Source organism: Lygodium microphyllum, chromosome 2 (assembly GCF_053477565.2).
Source record: "Lygodium microphyllum isolate KBCC chromosome 2, Lygodium_microphyllum_v1.1.10, whole genome shotgun sequence".
NCBI lineage: Eukaryota > Viridiplantae > Streptophyta > Polypodiopsida > Schizaeales > Lygodiaceae > Lygodium > Lygodium microphyllum.
The window spans coordinates 40064308-40084486 of NC_141136.1; the positions used below are offsets into that span (position 1 = coordinate 40064308).

Sequence of the window (20179 nt, forward strand, 5' to 3'; positions counted from 1 at the left end):
GCCATTGCTACATGACACATGGCAAGCTCTTACTCCATGGGAGAAAATTTTCTGCAAGAATGTGGAGATTGTCATTAAAGCCTCACAAGTGGCACAGAAGCTGGTAGATGCATGGCCTCTGATCATCAAAATCTTGGATTGGGTTGGGAACCTTCATAGAAGATTTAACAATTCACTATATCAGGTAATTTGACTTCAATTAGCACCGTTCCATAGAAGCTATGTACTCATTATTAAGTCTGATGCCCATAAAGCAAAGAGGCTTTGTGATAAAGGATTAAAAGATAGTCTGACTCAGATCTCAACACCTAGAGTGGTATAGTATTGAGGTATTAGGCCAAAGGCATAGTTTGAATGAAGAAGAGGAAGCATGGCTAGCATAATTGCTTTTGACATATCATATGAGTCGAGCCAATGACCTAAAGTTTTGGCAAAAACAAAAAGGCAAAGTGTCAATTGCTCTTCAGAAGCACAGTGATTTCAACTCTGCAAGTAATGCTTTGATTCTAAAAGCCATGGAGGGCTAGAAAAAGCTACAGCCAAGGGGTATGCCTAAAGTTTGGAAGGGGCATTTCAAAAGAGTTTAGACTGCAACCCCATCCTTCAAATTAAACTTAATGCTGTGGAGGTTTTTGGCAAGGAATATTCTAACGAAAGATTGCACCAAGTTCATGAAGGTTGCAACTATGTGCCTATTTTGTAGAAGACAGGAAGAATCTGTTAAGCATCTGCTGTGGGATTCTAGGGCAACATAGAAATGCTGGGAATTTGTAATGAGTATTATGGATAAGGCTGGCCTTCACTTCTTGATTAGTTGGAAGCCAGCCTTATTTGGAGACAAAGATAGCTAAATGAAGTTAGATATCAATTATGGTCTGTTATGAGAGCTATAGTCATTATGTCAATATGGCTCTACAGAAAAATGATTCTTTTTGGTAGATCCAACTATGCTAGAGTGCTTGACTTTGCAAGTGAGAGGCTTTTTGCTGAAATAGCTGCTGTCTTTGAGACCCTAGGAAAGAAAACTCCCAATTTTAAAGTGGCTGGGAGACTGCTTAAAAAGCTGATGACATCCCTCTGATGTAAATATTTTACATGTCATAATACAAATCTACTAGCATTAAAGAAAGCAATTTGATGATAGAGTACAACAATTAATCATTATGTAAACACATGAATGTAAACACTACTACAACTTCATGGAAGGATAGCATGGTATGTTGATTCAGATGCTTAAAACCACACAACCCACCATGTTGAGTGATTCACTGATACGCATGAAACTAATATACTAATACATCTAGTTATATTGAGAGGATGATCGAATCTCGTCAACATTGTATATATCATAAAGGTCTCATATGTATGAGAGATGGCAAAATAAAGTTCTCTCTTAGATGTGCTAAAAGTTATAAATAATGTTGACTTTATGGTTTGATTGTTGCCATAGGATTTTAATGTGCTACAGAAGCTCGCAATTTTTTGGGAACATAGATCACAATTTTAGTTTTACATTTTTATAAAAGCATTAAAGTTGGAGATACAAGTCTTATCATTCAAGGGAGCCAATCATGTGTACAACACTACTTTGAAGCATCCTTTGCTAGGTGCTTTTTTCAAAATTCATGCTAATGTAGATATCAGAGGAGTAGATGTCAAAGCTTGTTCAGTCTCTCTAGAGCAAAAAGTCACAACCCTTACACATTGTGTGATTGGAAACCAAAATAATAAGTTCTTGGCCAGTTTTGGTGTGTAGGCAGGTTTGAACATAGAGCCTTGCTTATTGTTGTTTTTGGTCAACTACTACAGTATACCTATGGTGCCTCAATTCCATGCACATCTTTGACCTTTTATGTATCATCTACCACCACTTGGAGTATACATTGGACAGCCATTTCGTTTTTTTTTTCCTCACAAAACCAATGTTGAATTTTGACTAACCATTGTTGCCTTCAAAGGAGGTACAATAATACCAAGCTTTCCATTTCACAAAATGCTAAACTATACTCTAGTTCAACGTCAACATTTGTCCGATTTTGCTGCAAATCTTGCATTGCTACTTGCAATATCACTACATGTAAACATTGTTCCACCTAGCCCTGCATGAAGACAACTATTCTCAATTCCGCTAAGCTAAGGGGATCCCTTTGTACATTTCCATCAGCAAATTAAAAGCACATTGGCTAGCACCTTACTCCTCATACAAAAAGTCCAATTCTACATTATCAGGATCATCGCCAAAAACAGAATCAATCAGCAAACACAGTTCAGCATAGGTTAAAAGCTTATTGTATACATTGAGAACTAGATCCAAGTTAGATTGATAAGACACAAAGATGAAAATATTAAAACAACATTCTAACCTCTTGGGCTATTTTTCCTGCCCTAACATATGCCTCTTGGCTTTTACTTGTCAATCCAACCAAGGTGTATGCACAAGCACCTCCAGCCACAATCATGAAAGGCACAATAGAAAGAGTTACGAGAGTGAGTTTCCAAACAAAGGATAACCCAAGAGCAAAGCCAACTGTACATTGTGAGATGTTATGTATAAAGCTCCCTGTCTAACATTTACAACAGCTCTTTTACTTCTCTCTCTCTCTCTCTCTCTCTCTCTCTCTCTCTCTCTCTCTCATAATAGGTAATTGTATTAATCATGAAAAAAGTACAAGATTATGCAGGATGTCTCTAGGCCATCGAGCATAAACCAGATACAATAGACTCAACAGATACTTCTCTCTCTTTTTTTTTGAGATGGGTAGATACTTCTCTTCTTTTTTTCATGAATATGTGTATATTAATATAGATACTTCTCTCTCCCTCTCTCTCTCTCTCTCTCTTTTTTCATGCAGATAATTGAATTAAGTAGTAAATATTTACATCAGACCATCAGGTCAACATTCTCTCTGTATCTCTTACATTCTATTACATCAGACCATCAGGTCAGCATACTATGTCTCTCTCACACTAACTTTATAGAATATTTACATGAGGCCTGTAGGCTCTGAGAACAACCTATCACATGTCCCATTCTAATAAATCATGTAGAAGGAACAACTGGAGTAGAGCAAACAATTGCCAGCCAGGGAGCAACAATATCCGGAAGAACCAGGTCAGCTGACATCATAGAAGAGATTTGCCATAACACCAATCCACACACACGGGCCACATGTCCATGGATGCCCGATGCCGAATCAAAAATAAAGGCATTGCGAGTACGCCACATATGCCACAAGGCTGTCCATCTAGGGAAATTAAATAGGCAGGAACAATCTGAAGGCAAAGAGGGCATAGAGGACATATTTTCCAGAATCCACAAATGAACTAGTAAGCGGTGCTGAGCCATCGAGAACCACACACTGGAAATGAAATTCCAGATCTGTCGCGCAGCAGGGCAGGAGACAAAAAGGTGAAGCAATGTCTCATCACATGTAGTACAGAAAACACAACGACCTACAGAGATCTTTCGGGCAAGGAGCACTTCTCCCGTTGGAAGTCCCCAATGAGCAGCCGCCACATGAACACTTTATCGTGATACGGAACCTCAAACTTCCAAAGCTGGATAAATCTTTTTCGCCACTTCTTTTTGCTATCCCTAAGATGCCAGAGCTTATTAACCTTACCGGTGATCCATCTCTTAGCTTCCACCATCTGATGATATATCTGATTAGCTGACCTTTTCTCAAAGTCATCAGGTAGCACAAACATCCAGTCATGCCATGGATGCAATGGCTGTAGCACAAGCAAAGGAGAGAACCTCTGAATATTGTCATGTATGGACACCCAAATGTCCATGTATCCACGAGGCACCCTAAAGTACTGACGAATACACCTAAAGGAATAAAGACGGGGTTGCCCAAGGATAACACCATCACAAACTGTCTTCAACCCTAACCTAGCCATCCTATTAAACTTGTCTCGCTGCAAATCTTTTTGTGGCCAATCCAACAACCTTGAGGAAGCAAGTATTTCTTCTTGCAACGAATTTTCCTCCTTACGAATATCCGGAGGGCGCCAAACTGCAAAACGAAGCATCTACTGCCAGAAAGCAATCAAATGAGAAAGGAGAAAAGACTGGGAAACCATTATAGGCCTCATAGAATTAAGCGCATGCCACCAAGAAGCATGAATAACCGTGCTACCATGAGAGATGCCAGCCTTTTCTATGAAGAATTTGGCAAAAACACACCAAGGATAACACTGAATACATAGACTTTGCAAAAGGGACAACCTCAAAGCAGCCATATGCAAATTAACATCCAACAAAGCTGCACCCCCCATCCTTTTCGAAGTGGTCACATGCTGCCAAGAGATCCATACCTGCCCCAAACGATTGTCTTTCTTTTTCCACAACATAAATCTGATGGGCTGGACCAAATCCAAAAGGGACTTCTTAGTCCAAGGCAACAATGGCAGAAAAAACGAGATCATACTGATCATAATGCATTGAGCCACTTTTAGTCTAATATGTAGAGGCCAACTCTGAGATTTCCAGTACATGAACCGTCATGAATTTGGGATGCCATCCAATCCAATAAGGCACGGGGAGCAACCTCCACACCAATAGGATATCCCAAGTGTCTGGTTATATTTGTCAGAGTGCAGCGGTGCGGAAGCGTAGGACTGAGAGAGAGAGAACGCAGAAAGAGAAGAGAGAGAAAGAGACAGTGGACGATGAAGATCTGCTGTATAAAGAATGCTGAATACAAAGATATGCAGATATATACACGGGCGCAGTGCGCTGGACTGCGTGTCTCCACCTCGATGATGCAACCTGCTGTCCACCTCGAAGTCCGCTGCAGTCTGCACTGTCTGCTGTCTGAAATCTGTGAACAGAGACAGAATCTGCGCGTCACCGGTCTGTAATCTGCGAGCAGAGAAGTGTACCAGACTGCTGAGAATGTCGGGTATAAATAGCCGAGAATCGGGGCAAAAGAGGGCGCCAGAAATAGCCAGGCGGCGGCTGCATTAAATGCAGCCGACTGGCTGCTGCAGGTCGGACTGCCCCGTGGCAGTCCAACTATGCAGTCCGACTGCACCAGGCCTGCCCTACTGCCCTGATCTGATCTCTAACACCCCCTCTCAGAGCCTGGGCAGGGCAGAAGCCTGAGGGATCTGGAATGTCTCCGAAGTAGAGCCTGAGGAAGCACCTTCGTAAACAAATCCGCAAGATTGTCCTCCGTCTTGCAATACTCCATAGTGATGGTCTCATCTAGAAGCTTTTCTCAAATGAAATGGTACTGGATCTCGATGTGCTTCGTCCGGGCATGAAAAACAGGATTCCTTGCCAAGGCAATGCAACTCTCATTGTCACATCGCAGCAATGTAGGACGAGTCTGGGGGCACCCAAGCTCCTCCAATAATCTCCGAAGCCACACAACCTCGCATGTGGTGGAAGACGCGGCCCGATACTCCGCCTCAATAGACGAAAGGGCTACCGTGGGCTGCTTCTTGCTACTCCATGAAATAACACCGGCACCCAAAGTAAAACAGTAACCAGTAGTAGACCGCCTGTGGTCCACGTCACCGGCCCAGTCCGAGTCGCTCCAACCTGCAAGTACAAGATCTGACCCATCGGTCCCTGCGGGGTAATGAATCCCTAAATCAGACGTCCCCCTCAGATACCGAAGTATCCTCTGAGCAGCCTGCCAATGCACCGTCTTAGGTTCACTCATGAACCCTGCCAAGAGCCCAACAGCAAAACATAGATCAACCCTAGTGTTGAGAAGCCAAATCAAAGACCCAATCAACTGTCGATAGCGGGACGCATCCGCCAAAGGAGAAGCTGAATGGGAAGTGGCCCTCCAGTTCGGATCCATAGGAGTAGAGAGGGCCCAACAATCCTCCATCTCAAAAGACACCAAGAGCTCCTGTACATATCTCTGTTGAGAGATAAAGATCCCCCTCTGAGACTGATAAATCTCATGGCCCAAAAAGAAATGGAGTAGACCCAAATCCGTCATCTCGAACGTCCGATGTAAAGCTGACTTCGTCTCCTGGACCTGCTGTGCAGCATCACCTGTGACAATCAAATCATCAACATATAATACAAACAGCACACAACCATTCTCGGAAGTGTGAACATACAGCTGCGAATCGGCCTTGGACCGCCGATATCCCAACTGAGACTGAAGGAACGAATCAATCTTCTCGTTCCATGCACGCGGGGCCTGCTTGAGGCCATACAAGGCCTTCTTCAACCTGTAGACTTTCCCATCTGAAGATCCAAAGCCAGGAGGCTGCTCAACATAGATCTCCTCCTTCAAATCACCATTGAGGAAGGCCGACTTCACATCCAACTGATAAACAGGCCATCTCCTATGGCCAGCCAAAGCAAGAACAGCTCTAATGGTCGCCATACGAGCTGTGGGGGCAAAAGTGTCATGACAGTCAATCCCTGGGCGCTGTGCAAAACCTTTAGCAACAAGGCGAGCCTTGTGCTTATCCAAAGTACCATCACTGAGGTATTTAGTCTTGAAGACCCACTTGACTCCAATCACCTTCTTCTTCGGGGGGCGTGGCACGAGTAACCAAGTGCCATTCCTCTCAATAGCCTCCAACTCAGCTTCCATAGCTTTCTTCCATGGGGCGGAATGTAAAGCCTCCTTCACAGAGGTGGGCTCTCGATCCTGCATTACACGGGTCATCAAACAATAGTTGGAGCAAACAAGCTCCGTAGAATGTGCCTGGTGCCTTCGTGACCGCCGCGAACCATCCTGTGGTCCCCACTCCTCAGGAACCCCCTCGATCCCTGAATCACGGAGTGTGTCACGGGCCCAACGAGGAGGAGGCCGAACCTCCCCTCGTCTTTCTCCAGCAGCAGAAGACTCTGGAATATCCACCGGTGGTAACTCCTCAGAGGTGTCCGGTGGAACAGTAGACTCTGTGTCAGAAACAGAATCATAATCAAAAGGCACGGTCTCCAGTGGAACTGTAGAAGAAGCCCAACTCTCCCCTGGATCTCCAAGAACGGAATGCTCCGCACCCGTTGAAGTAGCCGGAACCTCCACAAACCGCACATCACGGCTAGTGTACACATCCCGCTTGACGGGATCATACAGTCGGTAGCCTTGGGACTGGGAGCTGTAGCCAACAAATACCTGTTTTCGGGAAGCTGCTTCAAATTTATCACAGTGAGCCTTGGGAATGCGAACATAGGCATCACACCCAAAGACCCGAAAGTAAGAAACATCTGGCTTCGTCCCAAAATAAGCCTCAAATGGGGTCATCCCTTCCACGGCCGAAGTAGGGGATCGATTAAGGATGTGGACTGCAGTAGCCACAGCCTCGGCCCACAGAACCTAAGGGGTCTGTCGGTGCTCCATCATGGTGCGCGCCATCTCGATCACACTGCGGTTCTTCCGTTCAAGAATACCATTTTCTTGAGGAGTATTGGTATTGGCAAACTCCTGGTGAATTCCTCTATCTGCACAAAACCGAGCAAACTCATTAGACACAAATTCACCTCCCTTGTCGGATCGCAAGGTCTTCATCTTCCGGCCTGATCGGTTCTCCTCAAAGAGAAACCAATCCTTGAAGTGCGAGAAAGCTTCTGACTTTAGTGCCAAAAAATAGGCCCATGTCATCTTGCTGTAGTCATCCACGATCAGCATGAAGTACGAGCTCCCACACAGGGACTCATTCCTCATAGGGCCACATAGATCCGTAGATACTAGCTCCATCGGTGAAGTAGACCGCCGCGAAGCTGTGTGGGGAATGGCATCCCTATGCTGCTTCCCCCGTATGCAGGAGACACATGGCTGCTGGCTCACCACTATATCCGGCAACCCTCGAACAAGCTGTCCACGTGACGCCCTCCGAAGATAGTCATAGTTCAGGTAACCAAACCGAGCATGCCATAATTCGGACTGTGACTGAGAGGTAAGAAGAAGAGTAGAGAGGGTGGTGGAAGACTTTAGTTTGTAAATGCCGTTCTCCTCATATCCGAATGAGAGAACTTTCCTCGATCCACGATCAAGAACTCGTACCGTCGTACTGTCAAACTCCACCAGAAGACCAAGGGAGCAAATCTTATGAACTGAAAGGAGATGGTATCCTAATCCTGGTACATGCAAAACCTCTGAGGTATGGGTACCACCTCGTCCATCCGGAATAAGCTGCATCTTACCCTGACCAACAACAGAAACTGAAGAGCTGTCTCCAATGAGAATCTGCCCACGTGAGGGTCGCAACTGGGCAACACCATCTGATAAAGGAGTCATGTGCCACACAAAAGCAGCCCCCTCTGACTGGGAAAACTCAGCCTGCTAAGGCGCTTCCGCGTCCTAAAGCTTCTTCACCCGCTGGAGGCGATGAAAAAGCAAAACCTGCACTTGTAGGCTGAAAACTCAAACTTCCTCCGCGTAAAAAAAGCAGTAAACAGCAGCAAATCCACCACCTGTACTCCTTTCCTGTCCGCCCACACTCGTTTCAGCCTTGTTCCAAGGCGTAGCCCTCCTGTCTGCCCTTAAACGCAAAAAACGCAAATTTGTGTCGCGATGGAAACTCCTCTTCAGGTTGATTCTGCGCTCAGTCAGCCCTCAAACACTGCTCTAATACCATGTCAGAGTGCAGCGGTGCGGAAGCGTAGGACTGAGAGAGAGAGAACGCAGAAAGAGAAGAGAGAGAAAGAGACAGTGAACGATGAAGATCTGCTGTATAAAGAATGCTGAATACAAAGATATGCAGATATATACACGGGCGCAGTGCGCTGGACTGCGTGTCTCCACCTCGACGATGCAACCTGCTGTCCACCTCGAAGTCCGCTGCAGTCTGCACTGTCTGCTGTCTGAAATCTGTGAACAGAGACAGAATCTGCGCGTCACCGGTCTGTAATCTGCGAGCAGAGAAGTGTACCAGACTGCTGAGAATGTCGGGTATAAATAGCCGAGAACCGGGGCAAAAGAGGGCGCCAGAAATAGCCAGGCGGCTGCATTAAATGCAGCCGACTGGCTGCTGCAGGTCGGACTGCCACGTGGCAGTCCGACTGTGCAGTCCCACTGCACCAGGCCTGCCCCGCTGCCCTGATCTGATCTCTAACAATATTGCCCCTTTGGATCACAATTCCATTCCATCCCAAGGCCTATAAATCATTCTTCGTACAGGAGAGAATGGCGGATTTCTGAGTATTAATGTGAAGACCCGATACCAAAGCAAAAAGATTCCAGGCCTCCATTGCCCAATTAACATTGATACGATCAGCTTGAAGGAACATAAAAGAATCATCTGCCAAGGATTGACCCACTAGCTGACCACCGCTGAGAACAGATAAGCCAACTATCTCACCTTGAGCTGCCAACTTATCCAATAAGGAGAGCATCAAGTGAGTTACCAAAGCAAACAACAAGGGATTGAGAGGACAACCTTGCCAAAGAGACCGAGATAAGGCAATTTTCTCCGTAATCCCTCCATTAAGAGCAATATGTGCCACAGCACCCTGACTAATGGTATCAACTAAAGAAATCATACTGGGCCCAAAACCCATTGTAGACATTAATTGGCGCAAAAATGACCAACTAACATGATCAAAAGCCTTCTCTATATCCAGCTGAAGCATAACAACCTGCCGGCTAGAAGCTTTGGCATAATCAATTCCTAGCTGCACATTCAAAATGTTGTGCATTATATGCCGACCTCTAATGAAACCGTATTGACGTGGATGAATGAGGTGCAGAAATACTTTCTACAATCTGTTGGCAATAATCTTAAAGGAGATTTTATATAACGATCCCATAATTGAAATGAGCCTCCATTGCTTCAAAAAGCACAATATTTTCTTGGGCATATTTTTGTTACAAACGAGTAAAAAATTGATGAGTTTGATAGTTGTTATCATGTAAAGCTTCGGCTCTGGCTAACAGTTTGTATTTTGCATATTCCTCATCCAGAAGAGATTGGACCCTGCCTTTCAACCATTCAATGCAAGCGAGCAAGTCATCATTGGAATCCCTAGACTGACACAAAGACAAGGAATGAGCTAATAAAGATTGAGCATGCTGCAATTCAGCTTGAAATGAGGATGCATGCTGAATACTATATTGTCGGGATAACGTTCGCGCATTATCCCTAAAAACCGCCCATGCTTCCATCCCTCTAGATAGGACCTTCGTGCTAAAAGAAGTTATCAGTTGCTAAACATCTTCCAAAAACTGATTTTGCTGCAAAAAAGATTGATTAAACCGAAGAGGCAAATGGGCAAGAAGAGCCTTGAATGCATGAACAGGTCTGTGGCTCATTTCCAGGACCAAAGGGTAATGATCTAAACAAAACATGTTGTCTTTCCACCCGCATGTCAATGACTGTAGGAAGAAAGGAGTCAGTTTGGCAGATGTAGATCCTATCCAGCCTGGCCCAAGTATTTGGATGTTGAAGAGAGCAATAAGTATATCCAGCTTGTGATGGATACATCTAGGACCACATATCCTATTTCAAAGATGCCATTGCAAGAGCATCCCAAGCCTGTCGCTCAAGGCCATCCATAACCGAATTTGCAGAGGTCGCCTAATCTGCAGAAACACAAGCATTAAAATCACCCATAACAAAATCTTGATGAGCCAAGGCGAGGTAGTGCAGGTCATCCCAAAGCTGACAACATTCCCTTGCATTAGAAGGACCATACACGCCTACAATCCACAAAACCTTCCCCTCATAACACATTTCCACAAATCAAAAATATCGTCCACGGATATCTTGAGAAACTAATGCTGGCTGCAGGGAGGATTTAACAGCCAACATAGCTCCCGATTTATGCAAAGCGCGACCACTAAAGAAGACCGCATAATCCTTGTACACATAAGAAGATCCAGCCAAAGAATGTTGTTTGTGCTCCGCAACACAAAAAACATCCCAATTTCCAGCAAGCACAACTTTCCACAACCGATACTACTTGCTGCCCGAAGAGATACCTTTCACATTCCACAAAGCAATTCTCATAATAAATCGAAAAAAGAGAAAACTATTGAACCACCGCTTTTTTTTCCTTTTACATCTAAAGCTTTAGCTGCCTGGAACCTTTCCTTCTCCCTTCGGATTACATCAACAAGGTCTACCTTTTGCAAACCAACAATGGAAGTAGGAGAAGGGAACTATTTTTGTTGTGACCAAAAAACATTCCTAGGAGACACAAGCCTTCCCTGCGCATCAAAGTGCAAAGCAGAATTGGAATTCCTATTATCATCCCCCGCCGGAAGCACAGGAAGATAGAGGGTTCATGTAAAACCCCTTACCTCTTCGTTGAAAGGTCTAAGTAATGGGGTGTGGCAATGGGCGAGCAAGAGCCAAACGAGAAGCTTGTCTTGCATTACGTCTAACCACTGAAACCCAAGAATCTTCCCAAGAAGACACATTCCGGCCAACTGCAATGGAAATACGCTCAAGACCCACTTGTGAAATCTCCTTCTTATCATCATCCCGACCATGTAGGGAAAGCATCTCAAAATCAACTTGAGGCTGCTAAAGTGAGTGGGGAGCATGGTGTTTCTGCGTCTCCATGTCTGAATCTATAGTGTGTTGCAAAACCTCCGGATTTTTGTTACATTCTGAAATGAAATGGCCCAATTGGCCACATTTGAAACAGTGTCCTGCAAAAGTACCCCATTTCAACTCATAAACCAAGGTTTGCAGTCCTAGGACCTAAAAATGGATTTTGGTCGAGTGAGGTTTTCCTATGTCCCAAGGCATGCATACCCCGTTCCGATTGCGGGAAGCCAGCCGAGGCTTTACCAACACCTTGCCTAAGGTTCTCAAGACCAAAGGGAGGAGTCTTCAGAGATGCACAGGGAAATCAACCACCTCCACCCAAATAGGGCATGCCTGCCTCAACACCTCCTGAAACTCGGCTATTGGCCTCCAAGGGACCATGTGAACCAGCTGCCCATCCAAAAACAAAGGGATGCATTGCATGATGAAAGACCGCACTTCCAAGGAGCGAAAAAGCACCTCAAAAAACCCCTTGGGACCATCATAAATTTATTCAACAAGAGGGGTCTGCACAGGCCCTAAAGCATGTTCTTGGCACTATTGCACATTTACAAGCATAGACTGCAGCCAAGTATGAATCCTTGTGATCAAGGGAATCCTTCCTGTGAAATAGAGGATGGCTGCCCTCTCATGGAAGGCAGCAATCTGCTGTAGAACCAGTTTCGTTCCCATGACTGCTACTACATGATCCCCTTCCGGAAAAGAGTTAGCTTTACTCTCATTAACATGTACATAATCGGACATAAGATGGTTGGCAGTGGCCAACATAAACTGAAGAGACCCATCAGGTCCTTGACCAGAAGCCTAGACCTCTGGTGGAGCCAAATTTGGGGGGCATAAGAGCGGGTCTTCTAGCGGCATCTTCTGACGTTTACCTATCTCTTCCCCTTCTGTCAACTGCTCGGAATCCTCCGCCAAAGAATTGCTATCCGAATCCGGCAGAACTTGGTCTTTTCCAATTCCCAAGTGTTGGTCAAGAAAGGCCACATCGATACCATTTGTCTCCTGCAAATTCTCCATCACTGAACTAGATGCTGAGCATAAACTGCTTGTCTCCCCTGTTGCAAGCTTGCAGACCACGAGTCTCTCTCTCTCTCTCTCTCTCTCTCTCTCTCTCTCTCTCTCTCACATTAATTTACTTACTGTTTTCTTTCATAGGCTATTTTGACCTCTTGTAGAGGTTAATAACTTTGGTTCATTACATCCTCCCCCCCAATAATTTATTGAATTAAATAATATTTATACTTCAGCATACAAGGGACCATCTAACCAGCAAACATGAACCATATACACAGCTAGGAAAACAGCCTGATATGCTACCTTGTGTCAAGGTCTTAGAAAACATGCAATGGGGGACTTACGATTTGTACAAGTCAATGACAAGGAGAGTTCAAGCATCAACAGGTTTTTCTATGCAGTGGACAATACAGTTGGACTGAAGTGGGGTTGCCCGCTTTCCCCCTACTCTCTTTGGTATTTATAATGAGGATCTATCTGGCTATATGGGCAAGGTGAGAAGAGCAGGAGAGCAAGCTCAGCTAGAGTATTGATAACCATACTCCTATATGCAGGTGACGTGCAAACATGGGTGATTCATTCAGTGCATCACTTTACCTTCAGGGGGACAATAGTGTAGCATGTTAGATCATATACACTTGGTTGTCACCTTCACAGAACCAGATTTCTCATTAAAAGAGGCAGCATAGCTAGGTGGACAAAGGATATGCTGCATTGAGGGCACTTGAGAGGGGATGGTGAGCACATGTACAACTTCAAACGCCACACACTAAACTGTAGCCGTTTAACACATTGGTCACTCGTCTACTGCACAAAGCACAGATATGGGAAGCTTCAATCATGATATGTGGAGTATAGAGACGCCTGATTATGATGATTGTTTGCATGTTACATATAAATTCATCAATACTACTTGAGATGGGCTGGGCTGGCAGCATCTCCAATGGTCACTGAGGCTTTCTTTCACATTTGGGCTGGGCTGGAAGCATCTCCAATGGTCACTGAGGCTTTCTTTCAGGCCTCAACATGCCGACACAACATTTGGGAGCACCCCTAGCACAAATACCACAGATCCACATTCATAAAGATAGTTAGGAGAGAGAAGATACAAGTTGCTGCTATGCTCAGATGCAGAGGCGGCTGGGAGCACACAAATTCCAGATGTATCACCTCACCCCTTTTCAGTGTAGCATGGATTGCCCACATTTGGAGCTCACTACTCTGATCAGAACAGGGTCATTAGGATGGACATTCTGAAATTAGATACAAAGAGGACTTGGATCAGTCCCCCAAGAGACACTTGATACAAAGATGGCACCTTACCAGCACTTTTTCCTACATATCTTGCCTGATGGATTTGTCTGTAGGCCAGCATACACAGATGTACATTTCCTCACATGGTCCATTGACAAATCCAAATCTCTTGACCTCAACTGAGGATAGAGACAAGCTGCTACACACATACAGCTCTAGAGGACCATATTAACCAATTATGTCATATTTGCCAATTATGCCATCAAGAGAAAGAGTCAGAGGAACACAGTGTGTAACAAATCCTGATATACAGTTTATTACAAGATCAAAGGGACACACCATTGTCTCTTCCAAGAGGGTTACCATTGTCTCTTCCAAGAGGGTTTTGGTGGTTTGCACAAGTGGATGGAGTACGAGGATCAAGGATGCCAAGGTTTATTTCTTTTGGAGATCGAAAGGCACAAAGAAAGTCTATAAAGAGATAGGAGAGTAGATGTTGAACAACATAGACAAAGGATCCTCACAGATTCTTTAGTTCCAACACTCCAATCAACACACCTACATGCAAGTTTCAATGCCTCTATATTAATCAGCACCCACTCAATGTTTGCAACCTATTTTTACCTATCTACCTCCTTATCCCCTGCCACCACAATTTGCCTCCATGGCATTACTTACTGGGCCTTCTAGTCACTTTTTTGTGCCCCAACCGAGCACTTGTGTCCCGATGCCTCCCTCTCTAATGGCACTTTATGGAAACATTCAAGTTTCAATGCCTCCACATAATTGGCACCCATTGGACATTTTCAGCCTATTTCTACCTACCTACCTCCTACTTATCCCCCTCCACCACCTCCTCCTTATCTCTCTTATTCCACTTATCTAACATCTCATGGTTCTTCCTCCTCATTAGTCAAACATACCTTTAATGACAAGAATCGTTTTAATAGGTCGAACTTTACTACTTGGTCAAACTTGATGAGATATATCCTCAACTCACAAAACCTATGGAACTACCATTTTGTTGACATTATTTCGTCTATTGGTTGCGCTTTCCACCCACCACAATTGGCCAATCTCTCACATGGACAACAAAAGTGCCATTCTGAATGGTTACTTCATCAAAGAAGTCTGTGGAGCAACCTTCTCTTTGCAAACAGAAATGATAAGATATTTTGCTTGTGCAAAGCTCTTTATGGGCCGAAGAAAGCGCCAAGGTCTTGGTACCACAAAACGAATGAGTTCCTACAAACTCAGGGATACCATTTTACCCCCCTATGATCCAAATCTATATGTGCACACTACAAGCGCAAGAGTCAACTACATCCTGCTATACATTGATGATATACTTTTCACTAGCTCCAATTCTATGACCATAGCAAAAATCAAGGCAAAGCTTTGCACTACATTCAACATGATGAACTTAGGTTTGTTGTATTATTTCTTGGAGATGGAGATAGTTCAATCCAAGGGAAGTATCTTTACGTCACAACAAAAAGTATGCCCTACAATTGGCGAAACAATATTGCATTGATCAAACAAAGCTTATGGCCATGCCTCTTGATCCCACTATCCATCTACATACAGATACAACCATCATCTCTATAGTCTTGGTAGATCACTAGGCAACCAATGCACACCCTTAGCCTAATGCCCTGGTTGCTTTGGGATAGGACACCTTGGATTTAAAAAAAGTAAACAAAAGGAGCTTATTTCTCATGGCTCAATTTTGGGCCCAAGAGGGGATGTTGAGCTGAAAATGCAGTAGCTTGACTTAGCAACCCCAAAACATACTTAATTAATTAAGAGACCTTATTATTTTAAAGAGAAATGTGATATTAAATAGTTACTATGTTTCATGTGCCAAACCCTAATTCGGATGCCCAAAACTTTCCATAAATAGACCTACACCCAACCACTCTTGCTTAATCTCATTTTTGCAAGCTTCAAAAGCCATATCTCTGTTGCCCGCTCCCCATTCAAAGGATGATTTTCTCCAACTTTGCCTTCAGCTTGAGAGAAGACATCTTTCTTCTCTTAGTGGTGAGAGAATATAATTTACAAAAAAAATTTCAAACCCCACTTGGATAGTGTCCAAGGGGCACCATTGCATAGCATTTTGCATAATGCATGATTACACCTACATTACTTCTTACATAACTCCAATACATTGGTATTTTATTCTTATAAACATACATCTGTGCACATTTATCACATTTCAAACTTTGGAGTGATTGACTCTAGATCCATCATATTCCTAGCATTACACATGGCAATCTCCCTTGCTTCCTTAGCTTCGCTAGCTTGCTTTCCGCACACTTTTTTACCTCTCCACATATCCCCCATATTTGCTTCACACATCCTTAGCCCATTCCTTCATCATGACTATCCAACAATGGTAGGGATAGCTGCCTTATTTTGTAAAGGTCTTGGGTCTAACCATTTGTTAGTCTCCTATTTGTCACTTAATCAATTGCAACCCATAGATTTTAAACAAAACAAAACAAAGTTCATTGTGGTTCCATCCGCCTTTACCAGACTTGATAGGCCACTAGGCAACCAATGTTCATCCTTTGTCCAATGCCTTGCCTTTGGGATCCCTTAAAAGCGGACACACCCTCCAACTCAAATTCACCTCTACCTCAATCTTGGAGACATGAGAGTTTGGGATACAATTTTCATTCCATGCATGGTTTGTTTGCTGAATGAGTATCATATTATATTTATTCATTCATTTAGATCTTCAATGCATTCATTATCTTTGAGTTAATTGATGCTAACCGTATTCTTTTGAGTTTATGGTTTGTTATACATTTTCATTAATGTTTGTGCATTAGGGTATTTATTTACACATAGGCCACCTCTCCACCTCACAATCGTCTCATACATGCATATTGTATTCCCCTAGAGAGAGGAAAATTAAAAATATTGTTGATTGCCCGCAACTCATGCCTTTAATACACTCCTCTGCTTTGGTATATGGATTCTATTTTTGAAGTACATGATTTTTGAGTTCATGTATTATTGTTCTATTGTTCAGTTCTCTATGTTTGCCGCTTTATCTTTTTGCTTTCATTGTTTGACATTCATCTGACAAGTTTCATCATCTAAGGGAAAGGAAATTCTAAGAGCAAAGGGATGGAGTCAACGAGAGAAGCTGAATAAGGGCTACCTGCTATAAGAGAAGTGAGAAGTTGCCATGGAGATGGAGATGGGTGGGGAGAGAAAAATAAATGGGCACCAACAAAAGAAGGAGATTTCTCTACACCAATGGGTAAGATAGTAGCGAGCAAGGCTAGAGAAGTAAGGGCACAAGGAGGATAGACATGCAGCCTAAGATTGGCACAACTTTGCATTTGCAAGAAGTTCAAGCAATCTCAAAGACAACAAAGAAAAAAAATCAAGCATGACTTACATGCATAAGAATTCCCCTTTGACATCTTAATTATCTTGTATCTTATTCAAACCCATGATCGCATACATTCAAGTTCAATCATTAAATATTTTGTGTTTGAGACCAACCACTACATACCAAATGCTCAACTCTAATCACTAATATAGATCCCTTTTTTCTTAAAATACAATCTCTTACCCTATGTAAAAGTATGGCCCCAAGTCCAATCACTAAAATTTCTCCTATCAATGTGAATTACGGACATGCATGTCCAATCAAACATCTCTCCTATCACTAGTTTCAATCACTAAATGATATTCACATATCATGTTCAATCCCTAAATTAGCCTAAATTGGACTTTCACTAATAGCAAGTCCAATCACTCATGGTCTTTGTCTCACAACAAATCCGCTCACTAATAGAGTCTTGTCATGTCATCCAATTGGTGGCATGGTATTCTCCTTTATCATTGCTCAAAAATGGATCCTTCGTGATCCATCTCATCCCTCATAAGTGTGTACTAACAAAATCCCAAGTTCAAAGGGATATTACATGGATTAACATTTCTAATTTAGCACAGAGTTGGTAACAGCTTGAATTAACAACACTAACTCACATTAAAATGACTTAAAAGTTGGCTCATTATGTATGGATCCCTAAAAATTACTTGGCAAAGGAAAACATGGCAAATGCAGGCTGCATACTATCATAAGATACATTTTCTTACATAGATATGTATGGACTTGACTCATTAAGTAATGCCATGAGTGCCTAATTGGCTAAGCTAGTATGTAAAGGCATACAAAAAAGAATTTGAAGGAATGTGTACTTATACTCACTCAAGGAATCATGTGTTTACAAGTATTAAATAGTATCTTACTTGAAGCATGCACTTAGGTGCATCAAAAAGTATCTTACATCATAAGGAACCCATACTTTTACTCTTCCTGTCACATGTAATGTACCAACAATACTTATAGATTATATAGACATGGATGGAACATCACCATAATTCAATTAAAACTGCTACTCTGCCTGAAAATAGGTTTTTGGTCCCAATTCTAGGTCAGTTTGGAAACTGACCAAACCATACAATAGAGAGACCATGTATAGCCTGCCAAGAGTGACCTTCAGCCTAAAACCAGTAAAACTATGATAACACAAGTCTCAATGCACATATGGGGGATGGTAGTGATCTTACACTAAAAATTTGCTTTCTGAAAGCCCTACATAACATGGAGAGATATGAAGAATTAATGCACCAGCAACAAAAGCAAAAAGATGGAATAGAACAACTAACCTTTGCTCCAATCGCATCTTGTATGAGTGCAGTGTCACTCGAAATTCCAACTACCACATCACCTATGCTTTTTAAGTTGGCATCAAAGAAACTAACATCTTGGTTCATCAATGCCCTCAGGTACTCCCTCCTAATTCTGGCTGTCTGCCTCTCTCCACTGTAAAGCCAAAGAGAAACCTCTGCAGCAGTTTAGAAGTCGTTGATTACCTTACTAATATTAAAAAATGTGTATGTTGAAATTTCAGAATAGAAGTTTCACCCATTGTATAAGGATTTAGATGCAGAATCAAACAAACTAATGTGAAGATTGAGCAAAATATTACATTGCACAGAGTCGTAAGGAAAATTACCAAAATGACTCTTTAACATACTCTTTAACAGAGAAGCTTGTAAATTTAGTGAATGCAAAGGCTATCACATCCCTTGCTTGCTGTCCAACATATTCAGAATTCATTAAGATTATAAGAACAAAGAAGCAGGGATTTACCAAGCCAGCCGCTAACCAGGCGTGCAAGACTCAAGTAGACCAGATAAAGAGCATTCTGGCACACAAAGAAAAGGAAACAAACGAGCAACTGAGCTATACAAGTCAGAAGACAGTGCATAATAAAAAATGAGCTCTCCCTCCACATATCCTGCCTCCTCCCAGCAAAAAAGAAAAAGCAACAGAAGTATAAGACGGAAATAGTATAACAGCGAAGGGAATACTATAGGGATGGACCCCAAAGGAACTACCGTAGCACACCTACATTAGTAATACACAGGTAAGACCGTCACCGTCATTTTGCTAAGTGACAGCATTTCAACAGTTGCGTGCAGGGGACACAGAAATGACAAGATAACGTGAAGTCTGCCATTCTCAGTGTTAGCAATAGTGAGAATGGTAGGCAAATAATGAACAAAACACTGTGAAAAAATGGAGGAAGGGGAAATGCAGAAAGGCCTACCTGGGAGACCAAGTGCACCAGGTGAGAGCGCTCTGAAGGGGTGGCGGCAGAGCTGCCGAGGCTATGGATCATGCGGCCAAAGAAGATGAAGAAGACGGGGAAGGTGGCTCCATGGACTGCAGCGGCCATGCCTCCCACCAGCATCAGCATCCAATCCAGCTCATCTGCGAACGAGAAAAGCTTGTGGAACGGCAAGCTCCCCTTTGTTGATGATGCGCTGAATGTACTACCGACCAGCTTATGATCATCTGCGGGCTGCAACCGGCAAAGAGCTGATGATGAGGATGATGATGGCGATGGTGATGACAGAGGGGGTGCGCGCCTCCCCTCGTCCATGACCTCTTTACAGAAGAGCTGATATATGAAGTCACGTCACAGCTCCGTACTGCGGTTACGAACGATAGTGGGTCTTCGTGTATCTAGATATGTAGATGTAGAACCTAGATCACGACGCATGCATGCGACGGAAGAAGCATGCCAAGTTGCGAGCCATCATATGAATATATATATATATATATATGACACAGCAGAGAGAGAGAGAGAGAGAAGCTTGTATAATTGTACTTCTTCGTAATTAATACAATTACCTACTGCGAAACAAAAAAACGAGAGAGAGAGAGAGAAGCTGGCAAGGGAACTTGGAAGGTTCAAGGCATCAATAATCAAATTATGGAATGGCATTTGCGGATGTCAAAATTATATTAAAATTTTCTAATCCGTTGTGAATATTTCCATTGATTTTCCGAGCATTACTTTCGGGTGCTTTATCCGCCTTTTATAATTATCAG

General features: G+C 43.2%; 1 protein-coding gene across 2 annotated transcripts in view; it reads right to left on the bottom strand.

Moving 5' to 3' along the window:
* LOC148039645 (ABC transporter B family member 19-like) overlaps positions 1-19855 on the bottom strand; it is a 58161-nt gene extending 38306 nt beyond the window's left edge. Inside the window, exons 1-4 of one of the 2 annotated variants that reach the window (XM_087692287.1) lie at positions 19392-19855; positions 18932-18986; positions 18445-18623; positions 2364-2564 (exon numbers count right to left, since the gene is read on the bottom strand). In XM_087692287.1, coding sequence (XP_087548413.1) covers positions 2364-2564; positions 18445-18623; positions 18932-18986; positions 19392-19727 — 771 coding nt within the window. In that variant the 5' untranslated portion in view covers positions 19728-19855. The remainder of the gene's footprint in view (positions 1-2363; positions 2565-18444; positions 18624-18931; positions 18987-19391) is intronic. The other variant, XM_087692297.1, reaches the window with a different exon arrangement.
* Positions 19856-20179: the final 324 nt, after the last annotated feature.